The 26,479-nt window shown below is 38.6% G+C and overlaps 1 protein-coding gene across 1 annotated transcript; it reads right to left on the reverse strand.

Moving 5' to 3' along the window:
- Nucleotides 1–1,389: 1,389 nt before the first annotated feature.
- ND-39 (NADH:ubiquinone oxidoreductase subunit 39) lies at nucleotides 1,390–25,699 on the reverse strand. Its single transcript, XM_081737799.1, has 7 exons — nucleotides 25,528–25,699; nucleotides 22,395–22,597; nucleotides 21,153–21,446; nucleotides 17,175–17,308; nucleotides 13,288–13,449; nucleotides 9,367–9,553; nucleotides 1,390–2,025 (listed from the first exon to the last, which is right to left on the reverse strand). Exons 1-7 carry the CDS (start codon nucleotides 25,682–25,684, stop codon nucleotides 1,849–1,851), a joined length of 1,314 nt encoding a protein of 437 aa, XP_081593925.1. The 5' UTR covers nucleotides 25,685–25,699; the 3' UTR covers nucleotides 1,390–1,848.
- Between the last annotated feature and the right edge of the window lie 780 nt (nucleotides 25,700–26,479).

Here is a 26,479-nt window from a genome sequence, read left to right on the forward strand (position 1 = left end):
GACCTGCTCCTGAAAATACTGCGATTTATTTTGGAGTTCTTCGCCACCCTACGAATCTACAGTAGCCAGTAACGACCATGAACCCTTTTGGGAAGGATTCCTTACAGACACGGACCCACATTCTGAAGTTCTTGGCGCCTTTCTCTCGGTACATGATGGCTCTCGGTTTGCCGCAGTCGGAAAGGTAAATCCATGCTTCATCGAGCGTTACGACGTACATCTACCTTTGTTTTGCCAGATGCCGTTCGTACAGCTTCCGGGCGTTACACTTTCGTTCCTTTTGGTGGGCATCCGTGAGAAGATGGCCGCGAGGTTTCATGACTTTTTTCAGCTTGAGTTGATGGTGTGATGTCCGGCTCACAGTCCCTAAAGACACGTCAAGACGATTAGCCATACACCTTTGTGTTGGCGTATTTTCTTGCATTGCCATTTTGCGAAGTTTCCTCTGCATGGTGGAGGTGGCCTTGGTGCATTCCCGCTTCCTAAACAACTTCGTTGGTGATCCAAATGGTGGAGCTTCGTTGCCCTTGTACTTTCTAATAGCATTTTTTATTCCACTTAAACTGATGTTGCAACCATTCTTCTTGCACTGTTTTCTAATGACAGAAACACTAAAGTGAGCGTTATAAAGAGCCGCAACATAGACTTTCCAAAACCGGCTTAGTTTGGGCGGCATTTTGGTCACAGAACGGAAACCCACACACTTGGAAACAAATTTAACACAACACTCACAACAATGGTCCTGTTTTATGCGTAATAATCGTCCGCGCGGAAAAACGACTCCCTTCCCAGGAAGCCACTGCACAACACTGCAGGACGCCACGAGCCAGGTCGGGTGAATCCATTCTGCCCGGGAGGGGGAAGGAACGAAATCGGCCAAACGTAGGCTGAACAACCTCTGTATATGTACACTAAGTGCTCAGTGAATTGCAACCACCTACCTAATACTTTGTTGGTCCATCTTTTGCTCAGATGGCGACCTGGACAGGGGGTGGCATAGATTCTTACAGTTGCTCATATGTTTCCACGGGGAATTCATAACATATATTTTTGATGGCATCCCACAATGAGCCCACAGTTGTCATGGTGCGATCCACAACATGCCATAAATATTCTATAGGATTAAATTCCGGTGAGTTAAGGGGCCAATTCACATGCTACAGCTCCATAGAATGTTTCTTAAGCCAAACAAGTAGTCATCCTGCTCGGCTGCTGGCCACACTTTTTTCTGTGAAGAGGTGGTCGCAATTTATTGTGCACTCAGTGTATATAAGATTAATTTCACAAGACAGTAACCACAAAGTTTACAATTCATTTATTCTAAATTAAATATATGTATATTAGAAGAAGTAAGCTACAAAACAATGGTTATTTTAAACACCTAAGACATTTAATATAAATATTTTTTATTAACATCTCTGTACAGTTTTAACAAAATCTCCAATTACACGATTTCACTCCTAGTATATTATGTCTAACAACCTCAGCATCTGCAACTCTGTTATTACAATAAACTCATCAACAAGTAACAGGCAAGGCATTTTACAGGAAGTTTACCATTTCTATAATTTAAAAGATACAAGAGTAGATTTATTCGTGAATTTTCCATTTGTAAGAGAAAAACGCTACATTTGTTAAGTACAGAAGAAAATATCTGTAACTGAACAAGAGTACAATGAAAAATATTAAATTTAATATGGATAAACAGAAATATAAGAGTTCTCCAAATAACTTTAAAAATGTATTATCGATTTGCCTTCTTCTATAGAACGGGATGCAATATCACAGAATTTGCAAACGCTGACATTCTAATTCTTACTAGGCGCAATTAAACCACAATTTACTTCTTTAGGCAAAAACCTTTGGTGGTGCAGGTGCCTCAAATTCACCTAATTCCTCATCGTAGTAGGCTCCAGCTCTGAACGGCCTCAATTCCCAAGGAATCTGATTCTCCATTTCTGTTAAACAGATACCCAAATCTTCTAAGGTAGGGATACTCTTTTCAACTACATCAGTAACATGATCCTAAGAAAACATAAAGATCAAATCAAATTGTCAAAATTTATGTATACAGTGAAACATATCGATATATAGCCACTATCAGTTTCACTGAAAAGTGGCCAACTTATAACAAATAAATACATTTTCAAGCTAAAACTATTATAAATTGTAATATAAGAACTTTTAACGAAGTGACTAGCTATTACTTCCGTACTACTTTGTACTTTATAAATAATATGACAAAAATTATTTATATAACATGAAAACATTATGTGATAAATATTAATATTAGTTTGTCTTCGTCCTATGGTTTAAAATATTGATTTTGGTATGCTAATTACTTACAAAGCGTTACGACAAATTCTTTTATTTTTCCCCTTCCACCTATGATGCCAGATCTAGATACGATCATCAGTTCCAGGAAATATTTAAAACAAGAAAGTAGCAGTGTGAGAAGCTCGATGGAGTTAAAAAGAAGAATAGAGGAAATAAGACAGAACAAAGCTAAAACAATCATGTTCAGTGTTGACGTGAAAGCTATGTTTCCAAGCCTAAGAAGGAACAACATTCTTAAAGTCATTACAGAATTGATGAAGGATAGGAGGATCAATGGTTGAAGTGGAGAAGGATTGAAGGAGGCCCTGAAGACTATATGGAATAACAGTTATTGTGTTATAGGTGAAAAGTTTGTAAAAATTGAGGGAATAAGAATAGGTTCCAGGTTGAGTCCGGTGCTGACAGAAATTGTTATGAACGACTGGGAGAAGAAAGTAAGGATGAAAGGAAGTGACAAATTAGTGTTTTTTGGTAGATATGTTGATGATTGCATAGGGATTTGGAAAGGAACTGTCAGGCAATTAGAAAAGCTTGTAAAAGAAATTGAAGATACAGAGAAAGGCATACAACTGGAGCTAGAGGTGGAAAAGGAAAAGGAAGAGGCTATAGTGTTTCTGGACATGAAAATAAGGAGGAAACAAGGAGTGATATACACAGAATGGTACCAAAAAAGTTGTTCGTCGGGAAACTATTGCCACGCCAGAAGTGATGTGGATCACTCTACCAAGAAGAATTTCATCAATAATATGGGAAAAAGAATTATGCAAATAAGCAGTGAAGAAGACAAAAATTGAACAAAGTATACAATCATTCCATAAGCAGCTAGAGAATAAGGTATGATAGAAAAAAAGTTAACGTACAGAAGATGGGAGAACAAAAATGGAGAAAGAGAAGAAAGAAGAGAAGGAGAACGAAGTGAAAGAGGGATCGGAGAGAGAAAAATGTGATGGGGGATAGAAAGTTTGGAAGAAACAGAAATTATTAAAAGAATGCTGAAGAAGATGGGAGGCATATCAACATATAGAAAAGGAAGCAATAAACTACTGGAAGTAATAAGGGGGAAAGGAAGGAAGAAGAGAGAAGAACAACGAACATTGATGGAGAAAAAAGGAGTGATCTACAAAATTAAGTGCAGCGAGTGTGATATGTTATATTGGAGAAACTAAGAAGAGACTCACAGAACGTATAAAACAACATAAAGATGACGTTAGGACAGAGAGGAACAAAAATGCTACAAACACATAAGGGACATGGGACACGCAGCAAATTGGAAAGTAGTAAAAATTCTAGGACAAGAAGATGAAAGCATAATCAGAAAATGGAAGGAGGCACGATGTATTGAAATGGAGGGTAATAAAGCAATGAACTGGAACGCAGGACTTAACATAGACCAAAAGTGGAACAAATTGTTACAAAAGCTTACAGTATAATATATATATATATATATATACAGGGTGGGCCATAAGTCCCTTACCACCCCTTGTAAAATCCGTGTTCGTGGAAAATAGTGAACAACAACCATATAGCAACATAGTAGGCCGAAGGGGAAGTCGGATTGTGATGGTGACCAAGATGGCGGCCATCTTGAAAGCAGCCATATTGAATTCACGTCAAGATTCTTAAATGGGAATATGGTCATGCGGCACATTATTTTAGGCTAGAATTTAAAGACAAACACAATGGTGAAATCGGTTTGTTGATATCTTAATTTGTTCAAAAGTTACAGGCATTTCAAATTGCTAATTTTACCTGTCACGCATGGCGGAGCACGTGCTCTACGTGGCCCCCAACCCGAGTTATGCACAAGGTAAGTCGTTGAACCCAATTTTGCATGACCCTCAAAAGAGTTTCTGGTGAAATATCGGCACAGGCTGCAAATAAACTTACTTTCAGGTGTTCAAGATCCCGGATCTTTTCGGCGTATACCTTTGCCTTCAGATGACCCCAAGGGCGCCAGATCTGGTGATCGTGCAGGCCATTCAATGGGACCACGGCGCCCAATCCAGATAGGTACGGGAATAAGCAAAAATTTCGCTAATGGTCCCCGACAAATCCGCTGTGGGTTGACACTTGCAAAATGGTAGGTACAGGCAAATTAATGGTGTGGTGTGGTCTATTGGGCACCAAATCAATTGGTCCATTCATCATTCCTGGTACCCTCACTGCTGAACGGTATTTGGATATGTTGCGGGATCTCATCCTCCCTTCCATATTGTCCGAGGACGGCAAATTTCCACTCTTTTTCCAGCAGGATGGCGCCCCTCCGCATTACAGATTACCGGTCCGTACCTATCTGGATGAACAATTTCCTGGACGATGGATTGGGCGCCGTGGTCCCATTGAATGGCCTGCACGATCACCAGATCTGGCGCCCTTGGGGTCATCTGAAGGCAAAGGTATACGCCGAAAAGATCCGGGATCTTGAACACCTGAAAGTAAGTTTATTTGCAGCCTGTGCCGATATTTCACCAGAAACTCTTTTGAGGGTCATGCAAAATTGGGTTCAACGACTTACCTTGTGCATAACTCGGGATGGGGGCCACGTAGAGCACGTGCTCCGCCATGCGTGACAGGTAAAATTAGCAATTTGAAATGCCTGTAACTTTTGAACAAATTAAGATATCAACAAACCGATTTCACCATTGTGTTTGTCTTTAAATTCTAGCCTAAAATAATGTGCCGCATGACCATATTCCCATTTAAGAATCTTGACGTGAATTCAATATGGCGGCTTTCAAGATGGCCGCCATCTTGGTCACCATCACAATCCGACTTCCCATTCGGCCTACTATGTTACTACATGGTTGTTGTTCACTGTTTTCCAAGAACACGGATTTTACAGGGGATGGTAAGGGACTTACGGCCCACCTACTATATATATATATATATATATATATTAATTAATTGTTAGTTTAAATTAGTTTAGTTAAGTTCGTCATTTTGTGTTATTAGCAACAATAGAAAGCATCTATATAGGAATTTTCAAATAAGTACTTGAAGGGGATTTGCTGCTGTTGGATATAGAAGATTGTACGGTTACCCTGTATCTCATAGTGTCTAAAGAAGCCAAAGAGTTAGTTGGCGAAACTGTAACATATATTTAATTTTTAATGAAAACATATGGTTTTGCTCAGCAAACAATTGATCTGTATGTAATTAAAACATCCATATTAGCTTATCCCTCTTTGAAGCGAACCCCAAAAGTGACTTTATTGAGCATTTAGAAACAGTTGCTAATGTACAGAGTGAGGCAAAAGTTCCGCACCACCTTTGTATTTTTGAAACGGCTTGAGGAAAGATTACGAAACTTCGGATGTGAGTAACTGGGATGGGGACGCACCAGATGGTATTATTTGGCATGGCGGCTATCTTGAAATCCGCCATTTTGAATTCAGGTCCAATATTTCAAATGGGAAGGGGGTATAATACGAAACATGATTTTAGGCTAGAATTTCAACAGAAATACGTAACGAAAGTTATTTTTCACCTAACTCTTATCAGTAATGATATCAAGATTGTAACCATGATGTCAAATGGCACCATTTGGTGAACCCCATGCCAATTACCCACACCCAGATTCGTCATCTCTCCTCAAGCCGTTTCAAAAATAAAAGGGTGGTGCTGGACTTTTGCCTCACCCTGCATATTGACCAGCCAGCAGCGGATAAAAGAAAAAAAAAAAAAAAAACATCATCCTCTTAGCTTAGTTCTTTCCTTTTAATGTTTTGCAACATGAATTCGAACGTAATTTGCTGACATTTTTTTTTGCAAAACCTCTCACAAAGAGAACATGACGAGAACAAAAAAACATTCGTAACTCAAAAAAATCCATCTGGACTGAATTATCACATACTGCAATCCTAGAACATGAATGGGACATCTTAATATTACTAACCTACCCATGTACTCAACGCCAATAGACATAAAAACCACAGAGAGTACCACAGTTTGTTGTACTTTTCAATGGACAAGCCCCTCCCCCCCCTCTTTTTTGGGTGTAATGACCTCTCGAAATATACGAGGTGTGTTCAAAAAGTATCAAACCTTTGGTTGGCAAAAAATATTAATTTGAGAATCCGAAACACTAATCCCCTTGAAACTAGTCTTTTTGGTAATGCACACACTTCTCACCGTCGCATTCCGCATGATGTCTTGACTCAAATAGAGTTCCTTTTAGTGGCATTTTCAGCTTGGCGAAATAACCAACAGTCACACGGAGCCATGTCAGGTGAGTAGGAAGCCTGACGATACACAAATCCTGAATCAAATTTCGCAGACACTCCTCATGCCTAAGTTCTCGTTCAAAATTGAATGTACCAATCCCATTGAATGGTTTCCGCTTGGGTATCGCCAAGCTTTTGACAAAATTTAAAGCAATATCGTTGCTTTCAATCATTAAAAAACGACGACCGCTCGCTACAAGTATTCATCCGTTGGCCGACTGCGCATGAGTGTCTCTACATCCACACTGAAGAAAGTCTCCCGCGTTCATTGGTTTACGCGGGAAAAAGTAAGGTTCGATACTTTTCGAACACACCCCGTACAACAGTACACCATTTTCTGAAAGAGATTCTAAAAAAAAAATAAAGATCATGTATGAGACTAATATATACAGGGGAATTTAACATTAACAGCATAGGAATAATGTTATATCAATGAGGTCATGGTCCAAGTTAATCAGGTACACAACTTTTGGAACAATAATTAATACAAGTCTTACGGGAAAACGTAGGTACCGTAAGAATGGGGTGAAGTAAATAGGTTTCATTCGATCTAGCTCCCTCGGACTATCATCTATTCCCAGAACTCAACTTTCCTGGCAGAACGAAAATCTGAGACAAACGAAGGGGGTCCCACAAGAAGTAAATGAATATTTTGAAAGACACGTAGAAACTCATATCCGCGAAAAAATTGCAACGTTGGAAAAACGTTGGGGCAAACTCGTTGAACTTTGTAGGGACTGCAGTATGTCGAAAAACAAAATACATTAAAAAATTCAAATTGTTTTCTTCAATATCCAACCAAGTTTTTTTTTTTTTTTTTTTTTTTTTTTTTTTTTTTTTTTTTATCAAACCACGCTCGTAGCACACTTTGGTCTCGAAATGCTAAATAAGAGTGATGGAAGCCGATATGCTGAAATATGGATGCCGATTTACATATCACTAAATTGAAAGCTTTCTGACTGACCTAGCCGTTCGCAGGTTGCAAATTCAGAAAGTTTAGATTTAGGATTAGAAATTATGCAAACATTCTTTCAACTTGAAGTAATAGTAATTATACCATGCTAAACACAAACTTTGGTTATTCAAAAGGAAACTGTAGGTTGCCAAAAGCCGAAAACCCACAATTTACTCATCTCTGAATGTTTACAAGAATATCACTTTTTCACGCTCTTCCTGTGTGTGTGGTTCCGAGTTCGATACCCGATGGGAGAGCCTTAATATTTGAACTCATTATGGTGGTTCGTTTTCCACCTTGAATTGCACACGTCCACATTTCACATGGCTTCGGTACTGAAAAGGAACAATGAACTTCAAGAAATAAAGAGAGTAATCTTAATATAGTACGCGGATATTGTACAGGATCAATTTTTGAGTATGAAAAAAATAGTTTTTTCTAATTTCTCGAAAACTGCGCATGAGGTTTTATATTCAGCCGTATAATTTTATTTAGTTCCATGAGATCGAGCTCAACTTTAGATTTGTTTCCCGTTACATGCTGACATATTACGAATTTAGTTACACACTATATACAAGGGTGGACAAAAAGACGGAAACACTTGGTATAAAAGTGGTGGCGATTTCAAACACGTTTTGCGTCTGAATGGTAGGTGTCGTCGTGGTCACCGGCACATCCTGTAAGGTATACAACCTAGCCAATCGAAGAGATGAGCCAGTTGCAGTTCAGCGACCGGTCCGTGAAGGTTAGCATGAATCATTTCTGAGCTGACTACAGTTTCAGATGGCAAATTGTGAATGCGCATATGGTGGGAGCTTCCGTGACAAAAGTAGTGAAAATGTTTGGAGTATTAAGAGGCACAGTCTCGAAGATCATGACTGTTTACCAGTATTTAAAATAAAAAAAAAAAAAAAAAAAAAAAAAAAAAAAAAAAAAAAACCAGCGTGTGTTGTGTGACAGACAGACGCACATTGGATAGGATTGTGGGCGTCAAAAATCACAGCTGAGCTGAATACAATTCTTACAAACTCTGTTAGCGTCAAAACAATAAGAAAACTTCATAAGCAGGGTATTTATGGCAGATCTGCAATTCTCAAACCGCTAGGGACTGTTGATCATTCTGTTATACGGAGACACTGGTGAAACGCCCACAAAAGCTGGACAATGAAGCAGTGGAAGACTGTAATCTGGTTGCATGAATCTTCCTTTACATTGTTTCCAACTGTGGAGAACGCCACCACAAGCCTACGATACATACTGCCTGCTACAAAAAGTGAAGCATGGCGGTAGTTCAGAGATGATTCGGGCAGCCATATCCTGGTATTCTGCCAGACCCATGATCACTCTGCATGGATATGCACTGCCAAGGTCTACATAACCATCCTGAGTGATCAGGTGCAAACTCTGTTTCCAGATGGTAATGTGTGTTTCAAGAAGACAGAGCCCCTGTTCATACAGCTCACATCTACCACGACTGGTTTGATGAGCACGAAGATGAAGTGTCACAACTGCCATAGCCTCCACAATCGCCAGATCTCAATAGCATTGAGCCCTTGTGGTCAGTTTCGGAGACCAAGGTGCGAGCCCGCTACCCACCACCGTCGTCTCTACAACTTGCAGCTGCTTTGGCGAAAAAATGGTACAACATTCTTTTGACAACCATACGCGACTTTTATTTCTCCATTCCCCGTCGACTGTAGGCCGTTCTGCGTGCCACAGTTGGCTCTACTCGCTATTAATAAAGGTAATGTGCAATATTTGAGATTTTTCCATTTTTTTGTCCATCCCCTTAAACAAGCTGAATCCGGAGGGTTTCTAACTTCGGTCTGGACAGGACTTGATCACACTTACCTTTTCAAGTTTTTCCCACGTGAGATAGCCAAAAGGCCATGAAGGAGAAAACTTCTCCGTCAAACTGACTTTCAAGGAGAAGAAGGGATCCCACTTCATATCATATCTCCTATAGCCCCAATCAGAATCCTTACGCATCACACGATGAAACCAGTCCACTATTTCAGATAACTGATAACGCTTTGGCCTGAAAAAAATCATAATAAATAAATAAATGGACGAAGAAAAAGAGCCAAATTGTCAAGAAAACCATGTAACATATGTTTATTTTAGAATTAACTTTTAACAACAGTTTTTAACACTAACAACCTATACGTGAAACTTCATTGAAATTATTAGAGTGGGAATGTGTGACTTATGCTGGTGCTTTAACGACTATATTACCAGTTTATCTACACACTTGCTCTTCACTCCATTCTGGAGGCTGGCGCTTCTCTGACTGGTTAGTTCACAGTCTCAGATTCTACTTTGCTCCACTCGCAAACTTTTAATAATAATAATAATAATAATAATAATAATAATAATAATAATAATAATAATAATAATAATAATAATAATGCAGGGTGTTCCAAAATAAATATCGGGATTTTATGGCTTTGTAGTATTTATTACTATTAACTTACTATTATAAGTATTACATCGAAAGAGCAACTCGGTTTTCCACATATGCATGCGTATGGACTGTTTTCTCTGTCTGCCGTTAGAAAGCGTTCGTACAGGGTGTCTACTCAAGTTCCAAAATGGAATTTCGTGACTTTTTCGTGACTTTTTCGTGACCTTTTCTTTACCAAATCATAAAATTTTCTAACATTTTGAAGAGCGAATTAGGCCGAATTTTCAATTATGCGATAGAAAAGTACTTTGCTTGCGATTTGGTAGCGTCTAAACCCGACCATCGACATTTTTGGTGGTGAATCTTGACGTTTTACACAACAAAATTTTCCAATCTGTACTTACATTTGTACAGTTTAAAAAAATCGTGACCCAAAAGCTAAATTTCGTGACTTCCATGACCGTTTTCTGATTTCGTGACATTTTCGTGACATTCGTGACCGATAGACACCCTGTCGTAGCAAAGATGGTGACTAGTGAGCAGAAAGTTTTTTTGTGTTTTACATTTTGCAAGGACTGAATCTGTAGTTAGTGTACAACAGTCTCTTAAGAATTTTAAAGGCGCTTGCAACTACGTCCTTATCGCTTGCAGCTGCTACAAGCTCTAAAGCCTACAGAATACATTTTATTCGTGCCAAGTTTGCAAATAAAATGCTGCTGTATGATGATGAAGATTTACTGGATCATGTCGTCTTCAGTGATGAATCGATATTTCACCAAAGTGGTGATGTGGACGCTCAATAATGTTCGCATCTGGGGGGTCAGCAAATCCCTATGAAATGATACAGTTGCAACGAGACTCCCCTAAACTGAATGTGTTTTGTGCCATATCCCGGTGGAAAGTTTATGGGCCTTTCTCGCCTATCGACTCGATATGTGCCATGTGACGAATGGTACTCATATTGAACTCTTGTAGTAAAAACTGTTTGAGTTGTTCTTTTATTTGATGTACTATTTATAATTGTACGTTAAATGTAATAAATACTACAAAGCCTTCAAATCCCGATATTCATTTTGAAACATCCTGTATAATACATATATTTGTGTGTGTAGGTGTCATGAGACCTTTAGCATAGAAAAAAGGCATGTGGTTTCCGAATTTTATACGCAGTAAGTCCTCACCAGATCTAATCACGTACGAAGCCATTTTTTAAAATTTTCAGCTCGGGGAGGTCAAAATGTATGGACGTTTCTCATTGTTTCTAAGAACGCCTTTCCTGTACGTAACTAACACTATGTTTTTCCTGTATGTAACCAACACTACGCCTTTCCTATATAACCAACACTACGCCTTTCCTATATAACCAACACTACGCCTTTTCTATATAACCAACACTACGCCTTTCTTATATAACCAACACTACGTTTTTCCTTATGTAATCCATACTGCGCCTTTCCTGTATGTAACCAACCCTACCGTTTAGTTGTGCGGGCTTAAATAACAGACGATAATAAATACCCACGTAATTCAAGATTGTAGGTTAACTTTTTTATGACATTCTTCTTCCTCACTTCTTATCCAGGTTTGTAACTAAGACCCGACATCGGTGTATGCTTACTCTTTTTATCTAAGTCTGAATTAATATCCAACTACGACAGGCGCTTACAACTAATTTCAAATATAATAGATATAAAAAATAATAGACGTAACAATGCTTCCTTCTGGCGCTGCGACCAGGAGAAAATATGTCAAAAAAATGGAACAATCATTTAGGAAACCTAGAACAAAATATCGGATCAAAGTCGAGTAAAAGATGATGTTCATTGCGGCACAAGCGTAAACCCCAAAGAAACTGGGAAGTTCCTGGGAGTATTCTATCAAAAGTTCAATGAGGAGAATAAACAATAATCAGGTATAACAGTTTAAACGAGTCGGGTAGAAAGTGTGAGATATTTTCAGGAATCAGAATTTAAAGTAAAACGAGAATTAAAAATCCTGAGCATGAAAGCAAATTGTCTGGTATTGGGAGGAACTTCTACCTTATTTAAATGGAACTATCTGTACTGTATTAAACGTAGATATATCTTTTGTTGGGCTATATGTCACTGTCTTGTTATACAGGGTGGCGCAGATAAAAAGTAGCCCATGTAAGAATAAAGGAAATGCACTGCAATTACAGAAACGAAGAGCTGAAATGGACTTACCATTTTATTTACAATGAAAAATAGAGAAAAATACATTTATAGGTGATGAAAGTGATCCGCTGCGACATCAATACACAATTCTGCACGTGTTAGCATATTGAGATACATCCGGCGTAAAGTTCGGATATTGATCGCGGCAACTTTAAGGCTAATGATGTCTTTCAGTTCCCGTATTGTGTAGATTAAAGCCTGTGACAAACATCTTGGCATCTCAGCTAAACGAATAAAACGCAAGCTCTGACGGGATGTTGTCGAGTGCTACGGTATGTGGCTATGGCTAAGCAGACGAACTACAGCGCGATCAGGTGGCAGAGGATAGACGTGGATGTGTACAAAATAAACGTGGCAATACCGCTGGAGTCTCATTTGCTAGCAGCATTTAAAGGGAACTTGGAGCGTCGCCTTCAAATGCCAAGATGTTTGTCACGCCGTTTAGTTTCATAGACCTTGCTCTTCATGTGTCCCCACAGGAAGAAATCACATCCGGCGAACGTGGTGGCCAGAAACCTTTGCTGGCAGTTTGTTCTTCTGAGAAGACATGGACTCGTTTGAGGGATTCCTTAGAAGTGTGGCATGTTGCTCCATTTGCTGGAAGAAGCAATATTGTCTTTCACATTCAGTGAGTTGAGCACAAAATGCATAAAAAAATTTCCATATATGTAATCATGTTGAAGGTAGTGTCAAAAAATACCAGTCCAATGATGCGCATTCCTGTTACACCGTACCAAACGCCGATTTTTCATCATGGAGTGGATGCTGACAAACAATGTTAGGGTTCTCCGTTGCCCAGTACCTTGTGTTCAGTGAATTCACATGATCAGAAAATAAAATCATGCTTCATCACTCATGATGCAATGGAAAGGGTCTAACATACCATCCTTGATATTATTCAAAATCCACGTGCAGTAATATACACGTCGATTGTCGTCGTATATTATCGATTGTTGAAGAAATAACAATCGATAATTGAATAAACTGTACATTGTTGTAGATGTTTACTCAATTTCAGAAGTCGAAATATTGCATTCACATTCAAAGGGGATGCGGGCTACTTTTAACTGCACCATCCTGTATAACTTCATACGTGTTAAGAAATTTATAGCCACTGACAATTTGTGTAGGAAAGACTTTCCTCCTTAAGTCTTTAGAAAGTAATCCACTTACCCTACAGCTTGATAGACTTTGCCTACAGCATCAGGATCCCTCATCGCCGCTGCAATGCCACCAGCAACATCACCCACGTACACAGGCTGCTTTATCGTAGCTTCTCCTTTCTTCCACAAAGGCATCATTCGGAATCGTCGTCTCCATGGATGAGCATAAAACCTACAACAAAATAAACGAAATGACACTTGGAATAAAGTTTGCTGGAATGAACATTTGAGAAAAAGGTTTAAATACTAGAAGTGGGTAAATGAGATCAAATAAAACCCATAAATACACTTAAAAAAAAAAAAAAAAAAAACGTAGTACGTGTACGCCATGCAAAGGAGTTTGGTTCGTATGGTGTGATAACTTCTCAATCAAGATTGAAACCGGAGCTCCCTTGTCGCTAAGCGATTACCGTACGCGCCTTTTGTGTGGGAGACCCGGCTTCGATTCCCGGCAGGAGCTCAAGTGGTTCTCTGCCGTGTCGTGACAAAACGCTATAACTTTGGCGGAGAAGTTTTGCGAAAAAGAGTCCTAAAGTTTTCATCCGAAAATATGATCTGTATCGTGTAAAACCAGTGTATCTTGACTTTGGAAACACGTGGTTACATGTAATGTTACGTAAATGCATGTTGTGTGATTAAATTTGGTGAAAATTGATTGGTTGACCATTATTGCCTAGTTACACTGGTTCTACACGATACAGATCACATTTTCGGATGAAAACTTTACGGCTCTTTTTCGCAAAACTGCTGCGCCAAAGTTACAGCGTTTTGTCACGGCAGTTCTGTTCCCACGTTGATCTGAAGGTCCACGTCTCATATAGCCTTGCTCCTGAAAAGGACGCTAAACGCAAAATCAAAACAAATCAAACATTGAAACCGAAAGAGGTAATACATTTCTATCACTTCCGATTACAGTAGAGATATGGATGGATGGATGTTATTCTTCGGGTACTGAATTGATTGAAAAAAAATGTTTCTCGCTATTTCTATAATGATGTAAGTTAAAGACAGAAGTGGATGATTTCTTGCATTTCTGATTTGGAGAGAGAATTAAGGGAGACGAAAGCTATTCTTAGAACGCTAAAACCATTATTATTATTATTATTATTATTATTATTATTATTATTATTATTATTATTATTATTATTATTATTATTTTAAAAAAAAAGCTCCTTGCTATCTCTTACCGTTTTCATCTTATGTAGGTCACTATATAAGTCGGAAGTTGTGGATTTGTATCACTTCCGTCTTTAGAAGAGAGTTCAGGATGGTGATGACGCTTAACCGACTGCAGAAAATCACTTCTAGCTATCTATTATCGCTTTTGCTCTATTGTGATCAACACAACCGGAAATGGTTGATTTAAACCACTTCAGGTTCGGATATAACTTCCATCAGCGACTTGATTACTAACTTTTGATCTTCCATCATCTTCCATCAAATTCACGGACATCCATCAAGTATTTTTGAGATTTTGTGTCGCCGGATGGACACACGGGCAGATATAGTAAATATACAGGGCGTTTCAAAACAACACTGACAACGTTTGGGAGGTGATTCCTGACACCAAGGTAAGACAAAAATTATAGACCAATCTAGATGCACAAATGCTTCCTTTCGGAGTTATAGGCTGCCGAAAACATCAAAATATGAGCTTTAAACTACGAGACATGCAACAATTTTTATAGAGGGATTTTGGCATATAATTTGAAGTACTCACCAACTACCTCTATGAAAAATGTTGCGGAAGTATCTCAGGATTCTGAAACATGGATATTTGGATAGGGCACATACTAGTTCCTAAGTGAAGTCTTAACCCGATTACGGCAGGTCTCATAGTTTTGGAGCTATGGGCTTTTAAAGTTCGTTTTTTAATGTTTTCGGCAGTCGATTAACTACGAAAGGAAGCTTTTGTGCACCCAGGTAAGTCTATACTTTTTGTCTTATCTTGGTGTCAGGAATCACTTCCCAAACGCTGCCATTGTTTTTTGAAACAATTTGTTTAAAGAAGTTTTGGTAAAACAAAATCTGTATCATCAATAATAATAACAATAATAATAATAATAATAATAATAATAATAATAATAATAATAATAATAATAATAATAATAATAATAATAATAATAAAGGATAATTATGATCGAAAATTTATGGATTTCACAGCGTATGGAATTTTTTAAGTGCTTCAGAGGTATTTCAAGCGGGAAAAACGGTCAGCACTAATAACAAGGGTGGAAAAGAAGGAAATGCGTAGAAGATATAACAAGTCTACCATAATTACACGTCGACAACAATGCAATAAAAAAAAGCTCTAGAACCCCTTTCTACCTTAGAATTTCATTTTTCTTTTTTCTTCTTTCTTTTTTGTAGTTTAACGTCCCGTTCAGCAGCGATGCTATATGATACGTGGACCTACTGATTAACGTGGAATCCGAACCACATGAGCTCCCGCCGGGAATTGAACCCAGGTCTCCCACGCCAAAGGCGCGTACGCTAACCGCTTAGCCACGAAGGAGCTCTAGAATTTCATCTATTTACTGATTAATTTCGATCATCTCAGTGATCTTATTTATTTATATATCTGGGAATTACTCGCATCTATGGCCTTAAGCCCGTCACGTCCCTCGGAGAGCACACTATCCAAGAAAGGAGAGAAGGAAGTGGTTATGTTATACCATCCTGGTATTTGCTCTGTGATTGAGGAAAATCCAGGAAAAACCTCATTCAGGATGGCTGGCCTGAAAAAGCTTTACAACTTTTCGACCGAGTGTTCCCACTGTGAATCGACCCCGGGACTATTCGCACCAAAGGTGAGAGCGTTAACGACTACGCTACACGGGGCCACATCTCTGCGATCTTGTTCGCCATCAGCCCTGACTGAGTCGCTGAAAACTTGCTGAGATACACAGCTAGGTTTGATGTTCCAACTTTGAACCCTAGCACTCAAAGTGCAAAACATGTTTATACACTAATTCGATATTCACGCGAGTGATTTCTATAGCCCTATGAGACTGCGAGGCACACTAGTGTGTAGCGACACATCAGTTTGGAACCACTCCACTGCCCATAGTGTTTATTATTATTATTATTATTATTATTATTATTATTATTATTATTATTATTATTATTATTATACAGTCTACAGTACATGAAAGTTACTGATAATGTGAGTCGTTGGACTTCTTAAAGACTTATACTGATTATGGTAACAAATTATTGTCTACGATTTGCTACTTACATCAGTACAAACATTATTAGTTTCAAGTAATATCCTCAACTCTGCTGCCACGGATAGGAGAAATTCTGGCTTTTGCAGGCAGCATAGAATCCTCCGAGTGAAGTTTTATCTTTTCGAAATGCCTACCTTCAAGACGCATCTTCTGAACTTAAACTTTCTTTAGTGTGAACCTAGATTTAAAAAAAAAAAAAAAAAAAAAAAAAAAAATAGTTTTAATGTCCCGTATTACACTGAAGCTAAGGGAAATGCCGATGATGAGATAGATAGTGGAATGACGAGGAGAATCCCGAGAAAACCTTGTGAACATTTCTGGGAGCTGGGATCGAACCACGAACCCCGCGGAGCATGAAGTGATTGCTCTACAACTGTGCCACTGCGACCCGCGGATCTAGTTTCATTGCCCTCCCACCTTATGCAACAAAATGTCTGAAAAAAAAAAAAAAAATCAGTTTATTTTCACGAAAGCCGCTCTTCTCGAAGGAAAATCCTTTAGGGAATAAACGATTACCCTCAGAAACTTGTGAACATTTCACATGTTTATCTTGTTTTGTACACACCATGTATGAGGATAAAGAAATAAGTCTTCTTATTGATCCTTCGAAATTTTGAAAAGCTTTTATCTATTAAAAAAAAAAAAAAAAAAAAAAAAAAACACGCACCTTAGAAATCGATCTTCCTGTCCATAGATATCAGCTGGTCTAATAATGATGGCATCGGGGAATTCCTCCCTTACAGCATCTTCTCCTGCACATTTCGTTTTAAGAATTTTTGATCCATGCTTTAAAATACGCGGCTGAAAATAATGAAAAATCAATGAAAACATCATAAATTGGACATCTAAATCGAATAACAGAAATACAGGAAATACAGCGTGGGTCATTAGTCGCTTCACACTAATATCGTTCTTCAGTTTTCAACTTACTAAACGGCTGGTAACTGATGTAGTATGTTCTGCTAAAATATAATTTGTGCATTAAAAATAATGGAGAATACTTTGAACGCTTGGTTTAGGTAACCTAACTTAATGTCATAACTCATAAATATTTCTTAGTTTCGTAGTTGATAAGTAATTCATTTCAGGTGACTTAAGGCCTCCTTGTAGAATGCAGAGAGCACATATTGTAATTCAAAATTTAAACTTACTTAAGTATCGTAACAGTTAATTCGAGTCGACAAAAATACAGCGGAGGATCTTGGGTGATCTTAAACACATAGAATGTGGAATGTTCTTGTTTTTATATTGCAGCTAAAAACTTTTTCGCGAAGAATGTACCAATTACGCTACAGTTATACTTTTTCAAATGTCCGCACACATGTTATATTGACATATACATAAATCACGCGTCATTTTTATTACATATTTAATTTCATTTCCTTTTTTAAAAGCAGATCCCGTCTCATATATCCCGGTACTGAAATAGAAATCAAACGCCAATCAATTAATTTTACAGTGTAAAATATAAATTAATTTTACAGGACATAATTTTGTGTTTATTCAGGATTTATTTGGATAGAAGTTTAACATCTATTTTCAGCACTGGAACAGTATCAGACGTGTATCTACAACTTAATATCAGATCCGAAACAGTAAGCGCCCACTGGCAATCAAACCCACAAAAGGCGGGAACGTTATCCATTCAGCTAAGAATATCTTCGATATACACCAAATATAGTGTTTGGTCCCAACGTTTCGGACCATGTAGATCACTGACTCCAGTAACAGAGAAATTTGAAATGACCAATATATCAGCTATGTTTAATACTGAGTTCCAGTTTACTAAACTACATGCTCCTGTAACATACCAATAATTAGTATGTGCTAAATATTTCGAATATTTTCTCAAATAATCTTCACGAAAAGCACTAGGCTTTTATTTCATCTTGTGAAGGGAATTGGTCACATTTTAAATTGATTCAACTACCAGTAAAATTATGTTGTCATGATAAATCGGACATAGCAGGATCCAGGGCACGCACATCCCTCTCGACAGTATCCCAGATGTGCTCAATGGGATCAAGACCAAGGCTCCTCGGAAGCCTGACAAGCATTTTCGTATCCGTAGAGTGCTCACCGAACCATTCAGACACAATTCGGGAGTGATGGGTTGAAGCAGTCTTCTTGTAGGTACACGTTACTTTCAGGGTACACCTACACGTTACACGTTACTTTCAGGGGAACTGGAACAAACCAATTTCTGAACATGATCTGCCAGCAGGTTTCTGTAACGTTTGCTGATGAGGGGCGTTGTTACACGTACCAGAGGTCCCGCTTAAGCCCACGTAAACACAGGAGCGGATCCAGGACCCACTTCTGGAGGCGGGCGGTGGGTTGTCATACTGCTACTTAGAGCTACTTTTAAGAGCTTCAAACTCTGGGATGGTTTTCATTTATATATATAAAATAAGAAAGTTTCCTCTTCTCGGAGACAAGTATACCACCTCTACCGACCTGAACTGTATCCTGCTGGTAAACGAGACCTATTGCTTAAAGTGGCTGACGACGCACTCGTATCCGGCCATCAATGTCTATCAACTGCTACCTCGATTCATATGTCCAGGAGATCTTTTCCACGCTTCGTGTGTCAACGACCGTGTTCCTTTTCCCATGTCAGTCGTAGTCTCTTGTGGCGACCCTCATGGGACGCTTGCTTCTGTACCCTGTTGGTGACATGGTTCTGAATGTTATGCCAGGTCATACATCACTATTATCCAGCACTAAATTTACAAAATGAACTGATGCATTGTGGCCCATCTATTCGAATTTACCATCCGAGCTAGTCGACGGCGGCCCTTATCCTCAACGCGTCATATATCACGACTTTGGCGGCGGTGGTTTTGCCCGAATTCACATATCACAATAGACTCTTGATACACTCGCCCTTGGACAGTCCAGTGTCCACACGACTTTGTAGATAGAAGGTCGCGATCAGATGCGCTGAGGTCTCATGTCTTACCTATTTTGTAGTCAACTGTTATTCATACAGTCCATACACGGTCTGACTTTACCGACGTTACATTCTACACTTTCCTATTACATTCGCCGAGTCGAGCACAGCGCCATTTCCCCAGAACGCCAACCATCTCCAAAATTCAATCGCTCGTGAGTGTAAAATCCAACACGTATTTAAAATCTACGATACTGTTGCGTACGCTGATTAAGTGTTGTAACGAAGAATTAAGGTAACTTATCGAAACACACACAAACTTATACTTTTTTTTTTAACTCTCAACACCCTATTAAATTATCTAGTTTGTTCTAGGATGTTGAGGAATTTAATTTCTTAACTGCATCAATGCTAGACGAATTTTTAACTGAACAAGCGAACACTTAATCGAAATATCCAGTTAGCCATCATAATTTTTGAACTCAACTTTGGAACTCCAGCAATGAATTTGTTTTAAGTTCCCTCATGGTTATATGGTCATCATAAGCGTCTTTGGTGCGGTAGATCCCGAGTTCGATTCCCGGTGGGAGCTCATGGGGTTCGGATTTCACGTTAAGCTGCAGGTCCACGAATCACATAGCCTTACTGCTGGAAGGGACGCTAAACTCTAATCCCTCTTCTCCTTCCTCCAATCATGCACTTACCTTTTTGCTAAAACTGGGTGATATTTTGTGTAATCCAAAAGTATTTTTTACAGAAACTTATACATGTAATAATCAAAGAAATAAAATTTGTTTTTATACTTCATTTGCGAATTTGTTAAAACAGTCTCTAACCAAAAATATTTTTGCAAAATAATTTATTCTGCTTGACATTTATAGATAAAATCTGTGATGATGATATCCCAATCTCTATCTAAATCCCTTTTTCAGTGTTGAGTTTAGAGTTCTTTGTCTTTCTGTAATATGTTTCTTGGTTGTTACATGAACATGTAGGTTAGTACGAGGGGGAGTACGAAAATAAGTTTCCTTTAGGAAAACGAACAGCAATGGAAGACAACGGTTGCACGCGCAACACTGAGACACAAGTGGGTATCGTTCACCCGCGATCCAGCATATGGCGTCGACGCACTGCCTGCGCAAAGCGGAGACGAGTCTCCCAGTCCGAGCTTGGTAGCTATGGATGGGCGCGATTTGACAGTGTGGTCAAACGGTGAAGTGCGAGCGGTTGTCCGCTATGAACGGGCACATGGCGTATCGGAAGCAGAAATCCATAACCGGATTGTTGGCTGACAATGCGAGACCATACTCAGCGACGGCAATGCAAAACCATATTGCAACTTTTAGGTGGGAGCGCCTTGCCCATCCGCCATCAGTCCTGATTTTGCACTCAGTGACTTACATTTGTTTCAAGCTTAAGAAACTCAGCGGCAGGCGCTTTGAAAGCAATGCTGAAGTCACAGAAGCTGTTCGACGCTTCTTCCTATGCAAGGCCCTGAATTTTTCCTGGAAGGTTTTTGAAGCTTATATACCGGTATGACAAATGCCTCAATGTAGGTAGTACTTAAACGGAAAAATAAAGGTATGTCTGATCTTTAATGTCACATGCTGTTTTTGGTCTTGCATCGCCATCTCTGTCCACAACCACCTGGGGAAACTTATTTTCGGACTCCTTCTCGTAAAACAGAAATGTTCCTTACGTTCTATTGACAATTATGAGTAATATATATAACATTACAGAGAAAGTACATACCTCTGGATGCTCCGAGACATTTAAGCTGGAAACATGAATAAGCTTCTGGACGCCCATCTCACATGCTATCCTGGCAATGGTTTGCGGTCCTTTAATATAGATGTCCTCAAATTTGAATCTCTTTGTTTCCCAATCTCGACCAATCACGTTGATGACAACATTCGAATATTTCATAACTTTTCGTAAAGAATCTTCATCACGAAGGTTGTACGGGAAGAACAGAACTTGTCCTAAGTCACCCACTAGCTTCAATCTCAAAACATCATAATGGTCACCTCTATATGGTATTACTAACTGCAATTAAGTGTTACAAATAGCAAAATCAATAATCGTACTGGGCATTACATATGTAACAATTAACATTTTAAATTACAGCTTTTGACTGGCTTACACTTCTATGATTTTCGCTTTGTCTTATTATTCATTTTTACTACAACAAAATCCCTTAGAGGTAAAGAAAATTAAGTTCGTAAAAGGAAAGAACTTGGATACTCCTAAAGTTTAATTTTGGATTATGATGGTCTAATTATGGTTTTGGTATCACATAAGCTTCTCTAGTTCTACATGACTGACCACGTGGATTTCTGATAGGAGTTCATGTATAATTTACAAGGAAAATAAACAAATTATATATTGCAGAAGTTATGCAGTAAACTTTCAGTATCTGTGATATGTAAGACAAACCGACGTAAATTGCAGAAAAACACTTTCACTACATGGGGTAGGATGCACCGGCATATGTTGTAGAAAAATGTTTTCACTAGATATAAGACGTGTTACTCTTCCTTCCCCGCTTGTTTATTAAATTTTACTTTATTTTTTGTTTGTAAAAATAACAAATGTATAAAGATATTACCAAAGACAGTATATTTTTTCAGCGCGTATTTTATCCTATTCTTGTAGTTGTATTTTTAACTGTGCCCGAAATAACTAGGGATTATCTGGAGGAGTTTTTCAGCTGTTATAGCTCTCTAAATTTAGCTCTGAATGAAAATTGGAGTTGGTCATGAAACGACTCTTTTATGATATTTAAATATGTATTAAAGAACTTTCTCACAACATTTTTCTCCATAAAAGTTGACCGTTAAGTGGTTCTTGGGGTTACCGCCAATCCCCCCTTAAATGATAATTAAGTGTATCACAGAAACAATAACATGGACGCAATACAGAAAAAAAAAAAAAAAAAAACTTAGGGATGGACAAAATACCCGGATAGAGTCATCCATAAGGAAATACACTAACCTGAGTGCCAATTTTTCCTAAGCGATTGCAAACATATCGGCCAAGAAATCCTGATGCTCCAAATACTGTTGCTACATATCCATTGAAACTACTTCGTCCCCCTGTACCTTTCTTCAAGGCTGCAAGATTTAACTTCGAAGGAGTGTCTGTACTGTAGGATGCATGGGAAAATGTCACACTGGCAGCAGCTCCGACATGATATTCTGAAATTAATTATTAAATTTAATCACTTCAAATACATAATAAATGGAAGAAATAACCGATCTTATACCCCACAAATTTCTATTAAAACAACGATTTCCGAACTTATTCTAGTACACTTTTTATACTGATTAACCTAATCAAATCTACACTACCCTAACTCGCGTCACTTGTCACAACCATGCTATGAGCGTAAATAACCCGGTTAGGCTGTGTATCGATAAATTATAACTTGAGTTATAGGGATAAATCACCATGTTAATGGAACAAGACAATCTTTCTTAAAATATCCTTTATACTTGAAGCTGTCCTATGCTAACCGTATTGTTTATCATTTTGTGGGAATTTTCAGTAATTTGGGAGCTACATCCCGTTGTCTGCTTAACCAAGCTACACAAACGCTCGAATAGTATAAAAGTTTATCTCAGTCTACACATACACGTGTAATCCTCGTTTATAAGACAACAAACGAATTAACGAGTTATGTGCTTCTTCATGAAACCAACTCACGGGTTCACTCGAGCAGACGGTTCTACCAAATACGAAATTTACAGTAAAATACGATGTTGAACATTTTTTGTAAAGGAATGAGTGTGTGAATATAAGTAATTACTTCCAATGTACAGCATACTGAAATGAATTTGAGTGATAGTGAAAGTATTGTATGTGTAAGTGTGCTCTTCCATTATCGTTTATGCATATACCTTTCGTCGCTAACATGTCTGTTCCTTACGGATTCATTTCCTCGCTACTGCTCGGGCCCCCTACTGCACTCCTGCTCTCACTCGGTTAGATAGCATTCGTACTTTTTAGTGGCCAACTAGCACTAGTTGATTCGTGTATTATGCACTGTAGTTTCTATGCCAAAGTCCACTCTGCATTTATCCTGAGTTGTCATGAGGTCACTCTGCAAATACTAATAGTTGGACCTCATTATTTAGCGAATGCTCTGCTAAAAGGAGAACAAAGCTATAACATGTCCTGAAAATGTAAGAAATTGGTAGAATCACCTGCTCGAGTAATCCTTAACTCTTAATAGATTTGCCTTAAAAATTGTTTCTTATAGCAAGTCGGGTGCACATTCACCTTAGGAGGACTTAACCGTTATGGGAGCATTAGTGCTGTATCGCCGGCGTACAGCTGTATATGCATTCGGTTATATTTGGTTGGATTAGATTAAGTTACGCTACATGAAGCGTGCAGTATTACTATATGGATCCATAGCAGCCTAGAAGAAGAAGAAGTAGTAATAGTAGTAGTAGGAGGAGGAGGAACGGGTTAGAAGTCCCGAAGGGATTGGTAGGGTTCTGTGGGCAAATTAAAGACTTGCCCAAATATTTGTGTACATTTCACAATCTACGAATCCGTATAGTAAAACAAACGTACCTCTCCGTTAAATAGTTCATCCGCCTCCACATACAGTGCCCCTTACAACATCGAAAACAACCAACAAATACAACCCCGTTCTTAACTTTTACCATTCCCCTTACCTAACTTTCACTCATTCTTCCTCACAAACTTAAATAAATTCTCCAATTGAGCCGGTAAATTTCCTAAAATTAGTCCGGCGATACAGCACTTAACCCGTCATGGGTATAAATACAGCGTGCGGAAATATGCCATAAAAACCGGAGAGCAAAAACCAAACATCTGTGCTAGATAATCACTAAAATCATGAGTTTCATAACCTACGTAACATCAAGTCAAGTCAGGTGGGTCCGCACTGTCCCCTCTCTTAACGTCTTACCGAGTCTGCACACGGACGTAGCAGATTTGCCTGCGCGGGGTGCGTCCGAAGGGAACGTGCGCGTCAGCGATGGTGAGAATAAACGTACATAAAGATGATGGTAACACATCGCGTTCATGTTACTAAACTTCGAACAACTCTCGGATACTTCTATCGTTACGGATCATGACTTAACACAATGCATTCAAATACTAATTTATTCCAACTACGCATCGGTAAGTAGGGCAGCTTTAAAAGGGTATAGAAGAGTAGAGTTGGGTAGAGTAGAGTAAGATAGAGATAAGTAAGGCAGGGATAGGAACAGGTTAGCTTAAGGTTAGGGAAGCTTTGATCCATTTCCATTAGATTAGTAGAGGGTAAATTTTCGTCCCTGAGTATACCAGCTGGAGCGGGCATTGACAAGTTAATCCCAGTTATGGGTATAAATAAAACATACGAAAATATCCCGTAGAAACTGGTGAAAAAAAAAAAACAACCAAATCGTGCCAGGTTGCCACTAAAATGCACGAAAAGCACGTAAGAGAGTCACCGCAAGGATGTAAAAGCTACGCTCGCGCCTGGGTGCGTCCGAAGAAAGCTGGCGCGTCAGCGACGGCGTGAATGCTGGAAAACAAGGAAGTATCAAAAACCAAACTAGTAACACACTACGATGAACAAGAAAACGATATAATATTCGAAACAACTACATTATTCTATTTCTCCTGTAAATTTTTCAGGTTTTGAGCACTTCTGGCTCATCTGCGGGACCCTGTTTCACAATATTACGTACGCCACAGGTAACATTTCCATATATTTTGATTAGTTATGCACTTTTCTTTTGAAGTACCAGATATTTTTAATTTCTGTAAGCTCAATCTACACTGAATACTAGCGACCCGCTTACTTTGTGTAACTTCTTTGATCATCAAGTAAGGTGCTTCCCTAGATTGCAATTTGTAAAACTATTGTATTTATAATTAAAAATACTATTCAATAATAATTAATAACACACATAGCAACTTAGCCTAATGCTATTATTAATTTTAAATCTGAACAAAACTTTAGCTCAAAGTACGTGAGCTATATTGAGTAGTTTTTCTTTAAATTTATACCATCATTTGAGAACATTTTCACGGTTAGTTACCACCAATAAAATCACTACCAGTAAACCTTATTTCACTTTCTTAAAATCTGAGAAAAACTTACTAGATAGCACAATAGCTTGCTGCCGTGCTAGAGCAGCCATGTTCACAACTTTCAATATTGCCAGGGCAAGCAGTCCAGAACGAAAACAGATACATTCTTCTTCTTCTTCTTCTTCTGTATAACTGACAATAATTAGCGAAATTCGCTCTTCCGGCATTTATATGCGGCTTAAATTGATAACCGGCGAATTCAAAAGAAAAGGATGGAAGACCGAGACGTATCTTTAAGGATGTTTACAAGATGCGAAATAAAGCAGAGAGTTACAAATATAGATAATACGCATGAAGCACGGATGGAAATAAGGTGATACTTATGGAATTCACACTGAAAGGGACAGAATCAAGTAAATTATGAAGGACGGAAAGAAAAAGAAGGTGATATTGCTGGTACAGAGGAAAGTGGAGATAAGATGATTGATGGTACCAGCATCTAGACCACTATTAGTGAGAGGAATAATGCGTTTGCGACAAAGAAATAATCAGAGAGGATTGGAAATGAAATGAAGTCAGGAGGGAATGAAGATAAGAAAGGGGGAAACCATGATGGAGAAACCAAGGTGGAGAACGAAAAGGACAAGGATGGTGACAGTACCAATGCGCCATTATAAGAGAAATATTTTAGGTGTTCCAACCTTGAAAATGGAGGGAAGTAAGGAGCGGGAACAGATCGATAGGAGAGACGGAAGAGCAATGGGAGTGCCGTGAAGGGCATCATGACGTGCGAGTGTGTGGGCAATTCGGTTTCCAAGGGTACCGACATAACTCTTAGACCAAATTAAGCATGTAGTAAAGTTGAGTGAAGTACGATGGTAAAGAAGGAGACGGATTTCAGAAAGAAGACAGGGGGATTTCGAAGTTCAGGGGTAGGATTATAAGAATTGGAACATAGATTGGAACATAGAAACCTAAATGCAAGCCCTGACCAGAACCATTGCAGTAAAAATAGACAGTGT

This window comes from Thermobia domestica, chromosome 14 (genome assembly GCF_964235325.1).
Source record: "Thermobia domestica chromosome 14, izTheDome1.hap1.1, whole genome shotgun sequence".
NCBI classification, from domain to species: domain Eukaryota; kingdom Metazoa; phylum Arthropoda; class Insecta; order Zygentoma; family Lepismatidae; genus Thermobia; species Thermobia domestica.

Excerpts from the sequence above, each read along its gene's own strand:
- ND-39 (XM_081737799.1), bottom strand. The coding sequence starts at position 25,684 with ATGCCGGAAGAGCGAATTTCGCTAATTATTGTCAGTTATACAGAAGAA. Across the intron at positions 22,598-25,527 it reads GCAAGCTATTGTGCTATCTA|AATATCATGTCGGAGCTGCT; the intron begins GTAAGTTTTTCT and ends AATTAATTTCAG. Across the intron at positions 2,026-9,366 it reads CGTGGGAAAAACTTGAAAAG|GATCATGTTACTGATGTAGT; the intron begins GTAAGTGTGATC and ends ATGTTTTCTTAG.